General features: G+C 45.7%; 1 protein-coding gene across 1 annotated transcript in view; it reads left to right on the forward strand.

The window, feature by feature from the left end:
- Positions 1 to 1,230: 1,230 nt before the first annotated feature.
- LOC147712971 (extracellular calcium-sensing receptor-like) overlaps positions 1,231 to 12,414 on the forward strand; it is a 197,407-nt gene continuing 186,223 nt past the window's right edge. Inside the window, exons 1-3 of the mRNA XM_086919754.1 lie at positions 1,231 to 1,544; positions 5,050 to 5,259; positions 9,526 to 9,817. Coding sequence (XP_086775880.1) covers positions 1,231 to 1,544; positions 5,050 to 5,259; positions 9,526 to 9,817 — 816 coding nt within the window. The remainder of the gene's footprint in view (positions 1,545 to 5,049; positions 5,260 to 9,525; positions 9,818 to 12,414) is intronic.

Genomic DNA, 12,414 nt, shown 5'->3' on the forward strand with positions numbered 1-12,414 from the left:
TCGCCCCAGCAGCTCCGTACGTTGCTGCTTAGTCAGAACCCTTCCTTCACCTAGGTTCAAGCCGGGAGCTCGCCGCACACGCTCTGGCGACCCAGGCTCCAGCTCTTCCTGGTGTCCCCCTAGGCCCCTGCTCTTTGGCTCCAGTTTTCTCACTGTCCCGTCCTGTTTTGGGGAATGTAATTTAATTTGGGGAATTTTATTTGCATTCCTGATGGCTTTATTTCTTCTGTGTTCTCCTGCCCTCCCGTCGCTGCTGTCCCTGCGGCCCTCCTCACTACACAGTCCCAGCTCCCGCCTCCCCACCTCGAGTCCCGCCCCACCCCAACTTAATGGCAGCCGCTGCCGGGGATCGCTTGTTAACCTTGACCCCAGTCCAGGTTCAGCACTTGCCCCAGCAGCACCGCATGTTGCTGCTTTGTCAGCACCCTCCCTTCATCTGGGTTCACGCTGGCAGCCCACCGCAGACACACAGATGAACCAGGCTCCAGCTCCGCCTGGTGTCCCCCTCATCTCCTGCGCTCTGGTTCCGGTTTTCTCACTGTCCCCATCCTGTTTTGGGGAATTTTATTTATTTTATTTGCATTTCTGGTCACTTTATTTGTTCTTCGTTCTCCCGCCTTCCCGCCGCTGCTTCCCCTGCAGCCCCTCCCCCTACACAGCCCCCACCTCGAATGTGAGCCTAAGGCAAGCACGTTCGCGACCCGACCGCGGCCAGCGCCAGGAACCCTGGATCTTCGGAACACTGCTGATAAATTTCCGCTGCCCTCTACGCACTCAACCCTAGAGGACTCAACGGCTGCCACAGAGCCACACCCAACCCCACCCAAGGACAGTTTTCCTGCAGATGCTGCCGACGATCCTTCTTCATCAATTGTGCCCCCAAGACTGCCGTAAACCCGCCAGATGCCCGCACCACCAGAGACCTGACTTGCACCCTCTTCAATGTGCGCTCCCTACAGAGATACGCCACAGAGATCAGGGTCCTGCTCAACACAATCTTGCCTGATGTCGCCTTCCTCACCGAAAACTGGACCAACACCACCTTCAGCCCCAACATCACCATTGCATCCCCGGCGATACAGGATCCAGAGAAGAGAATGTCCCCACTGCCCAGGAGGAGCACTCGCCATCGCCCATAAGACCTCCCTTTGACTCTCTACCTCCAACACGAGTGACCCCCACTCCAACACCGAACACCTCCACTTCCAAATCCAGACCAACCATAGGACTATGCTACGGGGCACCCTTGCCTATAGATGCCCCGGACCATTCACCAAGTCTGCAACCTACATCGCCAACCTCGTTGCACCCCATGCCATCGCTTCCACGGACTACGTTCTACTGGGAGACCTCATTTTCCACCTCGACAACCGCAGCGAGCCCCACTCCATCACCGTCCTCAACAACCTCTACAACCTCAGACTGAAGCAGCTTGTCATCACCCCCACTCAGAGAGCCGGACACACCCTTGACCCCATCTTCACAGAAGGGACCAACAACCATTTCCACCACACCTCGCAGCCCCCTGGACAGACCACCATTGCGTACACTTCACCTTCAACACATCCACCGGACCCAAAACCCCCGCACCTGCCTCAAAGCCACCCTCCTCCTAGACCCACCCACAGCCACGACCGACGCCAATTCTGAAGCCAAAGAACTTCACTGCTGGATCTCCAGCTGCAAGGACAAGCTTGTACCCCTCCGCCACACAGGTAAACAACACCCACTGTAAGCAGCTTGGTTCACCAGCGATCTCCAAGCAGCCAGTCGCTCCTGCAGACGCCTCAAGAAAACCTGGCGAAACCGGAAAACCACAGAACACCTGAACAGCTACCGGAACACCCTGAAGGAATACCACCAGCGTTTAAGAGAATCCAAGCAGACTTTCATCAGGAACAAAAACCAACACCAACTCAACCAATGCTAAGGAACTCTTCAACGTCATACAGCAATTCACCAAACACACCAGTGAAGCCACCAACATCACACCATCCCAAGAACTCTGCAACAAACTCAGCTGCTACTTCCATCTGAAAATCAAGGCACACTATGACAACTTCAGTGAACAGATGCAGGATACCACCCCATGCTCCACCACCCCTGACAAAGAGCCGATCATCACCACCTGGAATCCTGCCACCGTCGAGCACACCACCGTGACCACGAAGAACACTCACTCAGGAGCCCAAACTGACCCCAGCCCACGGCATATCAACCACAGGGGTGCCGCCGTTATCGCACCTGAACTAGGATTCACCATCAATGCCTCTTTCAAATCTGGCATCTTTCCCGACTGACTGGAAGCGGGCGTAGGTCAAACCTCTCTTCAAGAAGCCCACAGCTGACCTGACAGACCTGAAAAGCTACTAGCTTATCTCTCTCCTCCCCCTCGCTGCCAAAGTCACTGAGAGACTCATAAACACCCAGCTGACTGCCTTCATTGGAAAATAGGTCATCCTAGACGCCTCTCAGTCTGGGTTCTGCAGCAACCACAGCACTGAGAAGGCTCTCCTCGCTGCTACCAATGACATCTGCATGCTACTAGACCAGGGGCACACCACAGCCCTCATCCTACTTGACCTCTCCGCAGCCTTCGATACCGTCTCACATCACACCCTCACAGCCAGACTACACGACGCAGGGATATGAGGAACTGCCCTCTCCTGGATCCGATCTCTCTGGAAGAACACAGAAGATCAGTCTCCCTCCATTCCTCTCCAAACCCACCCAACTCAATTGCAGAATTCTCCAAGGATCATTGCTCAGCCCAACACTCTTCATCATCTACATGGCCCCCAACGCCGCAATCATCAGACAACATGGACTCAGCATAGTATCTTACGTCAATGACACCCAAATCATCCTCTCCCTCACGACGAACCCAAAGACACCAGACTCTGTTTCCAAGAAGGAATGAGCGACATAGCCACCTGGATGAAAAGCAGCTGCCTGAAGCTTAACTCGGAGAAGACTGAGGTCCTTATCCTCAGACCCTCTGCCTGGGATGACACCTGATGGCCCTCCACCCTTGGGATTCTGTCCACCCCTACATACCACACACAGAGCCTCAGCATCATCTTTGACTCCTCCCTCACAATTATTAGCCAGATCAACTCCATCGCCTCCACCAGCTTCAACTTCCTCGATATCCTCCACAAGACTTTCAAATAGATACCCCAGAATGCAGAAAAACACTACCCATGCACTCATAACCAGCAGATTGGACTACGGAAATGCCCTCTACGCCGGAATCAACAGTATCCTCCTATAGAGGCTACAGACCATCCAGAATGCCGCAGCCACACTTGTCCTGGGAACCCCACGGCACAAACACATGACCCAACACCTAAGCAACCTCCACTGGAAAAGAGAGTGACCTTCAAACTGCTCACCCATGCCTACAAATTAAGCATGGGCGAATTTTGCGAATCTCGCGTTCGCGAATTTTGCGGATTTGCGAACTCGCAATTCGCAAAATCCGCGAATTCTCGCGAATTTGCGGATTTTTTTTTTGTGTTCGCGTGGGTTTCTGCCAGTTCGCGAGGGTTTTGTACAATTTCGCAAACGCGAACTTACCTGTCGGGTCGCAAGTTTTGCGAACTTGTTGTTTCTACATGTCCAGCCTGTTTGGGACACTCTTCTTCATCACTGCCACTCTCTGTCACCACTGCCACTCTCTGACTACTCATGCCACCCTCTGGCCCACCCATGCCACCCTCTGTTTCATCACAGCACCCTCTGGTTGTCCAGTGAGTGTACATTATTGTGGCAAAGCAAAGCACACCTTCCCTGCCTCAAGTGACCTGAATTAATTTGGGGCTGATTAATGTGTCACAGAATATTTTTTTAGCTGGCACCTGCTTCCTTAGTGCTTCCTGATTAGTGATCTTTTGCACTTGCTAAGTGCTTTCATTGTTGCAAAATTAGTTACAACACCTGCCCTGCCCCAACTGACAATAATGAATAAGGGGCTGATTAATGGATTTGAACTTCCAGCCTGGCTCCTGCTTGTCTCCCTTAGCTGTAATTCAGGACCTTTGTGGCATATGTGTAACTATTCTGAGGTTCAGAGCAGGGTCACATAATAGTTGCAAGTAGGCAACTGAACTCTGGAGGGGCCCCTCAGGAAGCACTACAGGAAATGGCTACTAATGATGAGCCTGAAATTTTGAACCTGGTAAGTAGTTTCAGTTTTGCTAAGATCGTATTTCTGCAATTTAGCGCTTATTCGCGGGGCGCGAAGTTGTACTGGGAAGCCGCGAACTCACGCGAACAGTGCGAGCAAGCCATAAAATCCGCTGCTTGCGGATTTGCGGATTTTGCTGGAGATTCGCGAATCTCGCGGATTGCGAATTTACCGAAAATCCACGAGCGAAACAGATTTTCCGCCCATACTTACTACAAATCCCTCTACAACATCAGACCCAAACACCTCATCGAGAGAGTTTCCTTCTAGGTACCCAAGAGAGACCATCGCTCTGCAGACCTTGCCCTCACAGAGACCCCCGGATCAGCAGAACCAGAGCAGGAGGAAGAGCTTTCTCCTACGTCGCAGCCGGAGCCTGGAACGAGCACCCAGTGAACATCAGATGCTCCCCACCTTCCACACCTTCAGAAAGAGCCTCAAGACCTGGCTCTTTGACTGAACCGGAGCTATGTCCCCCCCTTGTGCCTGAAGACCCTCAAGGGAGAGTAGCACACTTTAAAAACCCCATGATTGATTGATTGATTTGGTGATTGATTGATAGTTCCGCCTCAAAATTTGACCTGTGGCTGCTGTGCAGCGATGTCTAAGATATTGACCTCTGGGGTTTTTCCTAGAATTGTATCAGACCACTTTCCGGTACAGCGAACCCTGTATATTCCCCATCACCCACTGGCCTGTAGATGTTTGAGGCTAGAGGGCTCAGAGTTGGTTCACCTAGTATTTACATCTGGGATCAGAAATTGCATTGCCAACTAATTTACAATTTATGGCTCAGTGACTGAGGTAGATGTCATTTGGAAGCCTTTAAACCCTATATCCACGACTTTTGCATTCCCCAGAAAGACTGAGATTTACAGCACTTTATTGGAACAAATAAACAAACTAGAGGAGGAAATGAGGATGAGCTTGGTACGTGAATACGAGCCTACGGAGGAGCAAATATTGGTGACTGGAATTCACATCAAGCTGAAGGAGTTTGGGGAAACGTCAAACAAAGAACTATTATGTTTAGAGAAGCACAGAAGGACAAGTAGGCTTGGAGAGGATTGGTAGAATGCTGGATTGGGAACTCTGAAGTAAAAGGGATGACAACAATGTATCACTACCACTGGTAGTGAATTCATATCCTATCCACTGGAATTTTTTGAAATTTTTATTCAGTATTACTCACATAGGTTGAGGGTGAGGTCTGAGAGGTGCTCAATAGCTTCTTGTTGATGGAGGAACTCTATGTGACAACTTGGAGTTACGGCAAGTGGTAAATCCTCAGTGAGGATGGACTCCTAGTGAAGTTGTACAAAGAGTATGCGGATCTGCTTATTCCACAGCTTTTGAAAACATACAATGCAGAGAAAGAGAAATTATGCCTGCCCTCAACATGTCTTGAGGCTGTGATCATATTAAGTCTAAAGCTTGAAACGGACCACCAACATTGTTACTCTTATTGCCCCATGTACCAGTTGAATGTGGACAGTCAGAGACTGCTTTCATTGATTCAGTACGTATGCTTCTAGATTAACAGGTGCATCATTCCCAAGAGATCAATTTTACTCAACCCACATGCCTTCATGGTCTGCCTGCGGCTTCCATCCTCATAGATGTTGAAAAAGCATTTGACTCTATCAACTGGCCTTTTCTCATGTTATGTAAGGCCTTTGACTTGCTTACTAGTTGAATTTCACTCTCAGAAATGTGAATCCCATCATCGGATAAATTGTGACATTCGTGACTCACCCTGGCTTGCAAAATGATAGGGGATAAATCAGAGGTTTGCTAATATACATTCTAATAGGTTTTACTTGTTGTGCAGACTCAGTGATATATTTGGGAATTCATGGCACTGCGTCATTTTCTAAATCCACTCAAAGTATGGGGCAGCAGTAGAGGCCTGGAGACAAAGATTTAGCAATGGATTTCACTGCCCGTCTCCCTGATGGGCACAGGTTTCAACGATCAAAATGAAAGCCCTTTCCAGATTCTTTTACATATTAACTAATTTGCCGTTGTCTTTATCAATGGAATTTTTCTGTTAGCTTAAAAATTACAACAGCTGTTAAAACTGATATGTATGCGTCCAAGCATGCGTTAGATGGAACGATCTCACAATGCCTATAGAGGAAGGGGGGTTTGCAGTTGTGAGCTCATGTTTGTATTGGAGGAACATGTACAAAATTTGTCTAAATCTATCCATGCATCGTAAACATCTAGAGACCTTTTGCTTGACAAAGATGTTGAAAACTGTCTTTTTCCTGTATGCTGAAATCACCGGGTTCTGCAGTGAGGGACAGTTCAAAGCAAGGGGCCAATTTGGGACAGTCACTTCCTGAAAAATGCTGGAAGTTCTGCTGCTCCCAGCTGTGGAATATCCCATTCACAGGCACACATTTATACATGTTAATTGTCTGCGTAGACTGTACATCACACCGCAATGCATTGATTCACAAATTGATGGCTCTCTAGGATGCAGAAAATGCAGGACGAGGAGCATAGCGTTCATGTATTTGGCTAGGCAATATTCTCCTGAAATGACATATTGTACCATGTATTCTCGGTGATGTACAGAAGACGATTGTCCTTTAGATAACTCACCATTTGTAACTCTGATGGGATAAAACCAAGGTAATTCCTTGTGATACAAGGTAATTTAGATCCTTTGCATTACTGCTGGCTAAACAGTGGGTGGCAATGTAGTGGATGAGCGTGATGCTACTGAAACGCGAAACCTGGATAAGTGATTTAGTATATTTTAATTTTATTATGGAGAAATAAGTGAGCTATATCCTATCCATCTTTGAGACCCTGAGATGTCTGTGCGAAGATGCGTGTATGCCCTGTTATGTTCCCGAGTTAATCCCATATAGCAAAGCAGCTTATTTCTTACATTGTCCTCACAAATAAAATATTAAGCTGTGACCTTTTCCACATATTTTCATGCACAACAATGTTGTATTAGTTTCCCTGAAACTAAACTTGTTTACACATCTAGCATCAAACAATATTATCACAACACCCTGAACATTGTGTACAAGGTGTCGCTTAGCACAATGTACAGATGTCATCACTATCTTCATCCACGGGGCAACAGGGCTATCTACATATCCATAACATCACTAATATAGACATACATTTTAAGGCTGTTTTCTATTATAAAAGATGATAATCCTGATAGATTGTTAGAGGAGGCATTTCCGCCGACACCAAAGGCCCCTGCATGCTGAGAAATCAACCACATAGTGGTCTGACATCTCGTGAGGTGTGTTCAGTTCATAAGCAAGACATGGTTCTTCACTCTTTCCCATCAGGTAATGGGGTTGGATAATCCCTTGGGGAATTCTTGGCTTTACACCTACATACAATAGGTACACTTAAAGTAGTGTCCGCATCATAGGAGTACACCTGCCTTATTTTACATGGCTGCATATATACATTGTTTCAGCGCCATGGTAGAACTCTACCTACTATACATGCTTGTAATGATGTTTATCTGCTTTTGTCTCTTAATCATTGCAGCACACGTATTTTATGCAAGGATGACAAAGGTTCAGTAAATATTATTCAAAACTTCCCTCTGTGTATTCTCTGTATATTTCTCTGAGAATAAGTAAGCATGAGTTACTGAGCAAAAGGTTCTGTACTGTTTCCATGATCCCTGAGGAGACAAGGTTGTCAAGTTCAGTGGTTGCTAGAAACCATTTTCTCCCTGTTAGGTTAGGGGGGCTTACAGTGGCACTGTGAGCTAGCTGGTCTAAAGGCCAACATATCCTGCGGGGCTGTCCGGAATCAGTCTCTACACTGAGCCCCTAGTTGTCCAAACAATGCACTTATCCTATGGGTTAGTAGGAACTACAAGACATGGCCACACCAACGTTGGCCAGGCTCTTATTTAATGGTCAAATCTGAGTAGTTTAGTCATGTTTTCTCAGAGACTCCCACTCACATTTGTAACAGGAGACGTCCCTAGTGGGAAGGGAAACAAATCTTCCTCAGCTGAGTAGATATTTCCTATGTATCGGCTGTCGGTTAATCAAGCTTGGAGGATTAGAAAAATACTGCGTTGTCCAAACTCAATCTCTATAAAATATCATTTAAATACTACTGCTGTACAATGACTGAACAAGATGAGAACATTGGAGAACAGATATTTGGACTAAATATTTCAGACAATTGCAGGGATGCAGTTACTATGAAATGACTACAACATGGCCTCCGGCAATGGGTGAGCTGTTACCTCTGTGGTTCAGCAACACAAAGCATTCAGAACAGAGGTACTTGATTCTATCTATAAGTTGTCTAGAACATAACTAAGCTAAAGTGTACATCGCAAGTCTACTTTCTATTATAAAAGATGAGCCTCCCGATAGATTAGTAGAGGTGGTACTTCCAATAACACTGAGGGTCCTTGCATGCTGCGAAATCACCACACAGCGGTCTGACATCTTGTGAGGGGTGTTCATTTCATGAGCAAGACAAGGTTCTTCACTCTTTCCCATCAGGTAACAGGGTTGGATCATCCTTTGGGGGATTCTTGGCTTTACACCTATACACACTAGATACACTTAGAGTAGGGTCCGCATTGTCAGATTACTGCCTTGTTTTATATGCCTTCATATATACATTGTTTCAGCACCATGGTAGATTCAATCTACAATTTACGCTTTTGGTGCTTGTAATAACGTTTATCTGCTTCTGTATCCTAATCATTGCAGCACACGTATTTTATGCAACAATGACATTTTTTCAATAAATATATTGAATATGGCCCACTGTGCATTCTCTGTATATTTCTTTGAGAACAAATAAGCACAAGTGAGTGGGCAAAAGGTTCTGTGATGTTTCCCCATTCCCTGGGGGGACATGGTTGTTGTGTTTAGTGGTTGTCATAAACCATTTGCTCCCTTTTAGGTTAGGGGCGCGAATGGTGGCACTGTGAGCTACTTGGTCTACAGGCCAACATATCCTTTGTGGTGCTCAGAATCAGTCTCGACACCAAGCCCCTAGTCTATGTTGTCCAAGCAATGCGCATATCCCACAGATTAGTAGGAAATACACAACACACTTTGGGATGGAGGAACAGGCCAGAATCTAACATGGAATTTTAACACAGTCGATTCTGATGACTCAATGTACAGTAATGTTTAACTATTTTGTGGTGTTGACTGTTTTTATGTTGAATGTACTCTAAACTGTAAACCTTTTTGAAATGACATGAGACTGTTCGATATAAGTGACTCCAGTGTGGTGGTTGATTTATATTTTTTGCTGAACCCCCGAAAAGAGAATACAATTACTTTTGACACTGCTTCCCTGTGTTTTAGCTTCCAGGTGAGGTCCTACAGGGAGGTGCTTGTAGCGGCATTTGCTGTCCATGAAATAAATCTCGATCCTAAGATATTGCCCAACATCACCCTGGGCTTCAGGGTCCATGACTCCTGCGTGTCAGAAGCTTTGGCTGTGGCAAACACCTTCTCACTGTTATCAGGAAGAGAGGCGCTGGTGCCAAACTTCCACTGCAGTGCAAAAGCCCTTCTACCAGGCGCTGTAGGAGAAGCATTTGGAGCCATCACAGTCGCTATGGCAACCATCCTGGGAGTGTACAATGTCCCTCAGGTAACAGTTAGGCAGGTGATAATTTAGCATGAAAAACTGTTGTTTCTTTTACCCTCAGCACAATTACAGGTGAGTGATAATGGAAGGAAAAGCTGATGAATTCTAAAGGAACAAGTAAGGTTTCGTTTTGGTCCCATGGTTGGGTAGCAGATGAACGGGTCAATTGGGCAGGTATGTCTTATCAATATGGAAAGTGAAGTACAATTAGAAGGCAACTGCTGACAAAATAAATGTAATACACGAAATATGAGCGTAATGTGTGAAATGAAGAGAACACATTTGTTTAAACTGTGCAAAAATGTTTTATCGGGGAATGCATGAAGTGTTTTGAGAATGGTGCGCTCTGTGTACATTGAGCAACTCGTTTGACATGCAAATATAAGTAATCAAGAGAATCTGTTTAAATGAAAGAATAAGCAAAATACGAGTTAACAATGTGATAGTTCGTTGGGAATTTTGATTAAAATGTAATCATAGGAGAGAAATAATCCTAGCACCACACACATTATAGAGCAAATAACCGCAATATAAAGGTATTCACTTTACACCCCTGCCTAGTAAAGGATTCTTTTTTTTAACAAACGTCATTGCATTTTTAGTAGTGAGACAAACACATACATACATCTGTCCCAAGGTAGAAGAAACATACAAAAGCATAAAGACATTGTGTCCATAATTGCATTATCAACAGTGCAGAGTGTATATCTATTGAAAGGTATTGATGGGTTATATGATCAAGCACAATATTACACATGATGTCTGTACAATATGTACTATTGCAGTTGTAAACTCATAACATCACCTCCCCTACCCCCCAACAACTAGACATCGTCGCCGACTGTGTACATCCTATAGAAGTATGTCGTATTTCTACATGATAGATGCTAAGCATTCTGAGAGTGTACAAGTAAGAGTTTTAATTTGTATTGTGTTGTGGTCAATCTCCTGCATTAGGGGACACCCATAGTGGGGTGTTATATTGTTTTTGGGGCAATAGCATTTCTAAAGGGGAACACGTATATGGTATTCAGTGGGTGTATGAAATATACAGTCAGGGGCCATTGGCGTCTTGGGATCTAAAAGATTGTAAGAGTGCATCTCATTCCATGGCGATGGTATTTTTCTGTAAACTTCTTAACTCTACTCAGCGTAGAACTACGCTCCGCCAAGGTCTACCCTCCACCTCTTCCCTCCAGTGTGATATCTGAGGCACTGTGGAGGATTTCCAATGCCGTCTTCAGAGACGCTTGGCTATTACCAGTGCTAGGTCTGCAAATCATCCTATCTCTTTGGTGACCAAGGATCACCGGTAGAGGCCCAAGATACAGGGGCCGATTCACAGAACTAATCTGAGATAAAATCCTAAACGTACTACTTTTGGCATTCACAAAACGCATTTAATAGTAGTAAAGTTAGGATTCCTAACTTTACTACTACTAAATGCCTTTTGTGAATACCGAAATTCATAAAGTTAGGATTTTGTCTCAGTTTAGTAGTCGTAAAGTTAGGAGTCCTAACTTTACTACTACTAAATGCCATCATGGAATACCAAAAGTAGTACCTTTAGGATTTTATCTCAGATTAGTTCTGTGATTTGGACCCACAGTGTTCTAGCAAGTGCTAAGTGTCTCTTTCAGCTAACTATGAAAATGAAGGATCTGTGTCCAGTTAGAGGAGATCGTAGGGCAGTCCCACAACATATGTTCCAGTCTGGCATCATGGGTACGACATTGGGGGCATGCAGGGGACATGGCCAGGGTAGGCTTTAGTGCTGTTGGTACCTGGTGCGGAAATCAGTTTTGGCGCTCCAAGGAACTTTGCAGAAGATGTTTTTAAATTGTATGTTTTTGCTGAGCACAGTGCCCCCCTGAGTTCTGCCTCCCCTCCTAAATTCAGCACCCAGTGCGGCTGCACCAGTTGCACTCCCTTAAAACTGGCCTTGGACATGGCTGGTCACATCTCAAGTAAACTATGTGGTGTGAGATAGACCCTGTGTAATTTTGTAAATTGGATGAACTTAAATTCAGAATTTCGGGAGACCCTCTTAGAGGTACTCTAGAAATGAAGTCCATTCCCTATCACTGAGATCACGACTCAGGTCTTCCTCCCATTTAGTCTATAAAGGCACAAGAGATATCAGAAGATGTGCTCGCAGTCCCAATAGAGCTAATGAACCAGATGCCAGCCATGACCTGTCAAATGCATTGCTTGAATGAATTTGTGCGTAAGGGGATTCTGTACAATCTGGCATCCAAGGTTGTAGTATATAGTGTGTGATACTTATTAATAGTTTGTCCAGCAGGCCCAGTGCATATGTGAAGTCTGGGTGGTTCAGGACCGTGCTATCCTAGAATAATGTACCGACAATCATGGCTTCACTCTCTATCCAGGGGCAAAGTCTGTTCTCCATAATCACTCCAGCTGTCGCAGGGAGTCTTAGAAAGGGTATGTTGGGTGAATATGGGATCACCATCTGGTGTATCACAATGTCAGTTTAATTTGGGTAATCATAGCTGTGTTATAATCAATTTCCCAGGGATTCTGTCCAGCCACCCAGGAGAGCCACTGCAGTTGGCCTGCCAGACAACATGATTTAA

This window comes from Lissotriton vulgaris, chromosome 5 (assembly GCF_964263255.1).
Source record: "Lissotriton vulgaris chromosome 5, aLisVul1.2, whole genome shotgun sequence".
NCBI classification, from domain to species: domain Eukaryota; kingdom Metazoa; phylum Chordata; class Amphibia; order Caudata; family Salamandridae; genus Lissotriton; species Lissotriton vulgaris.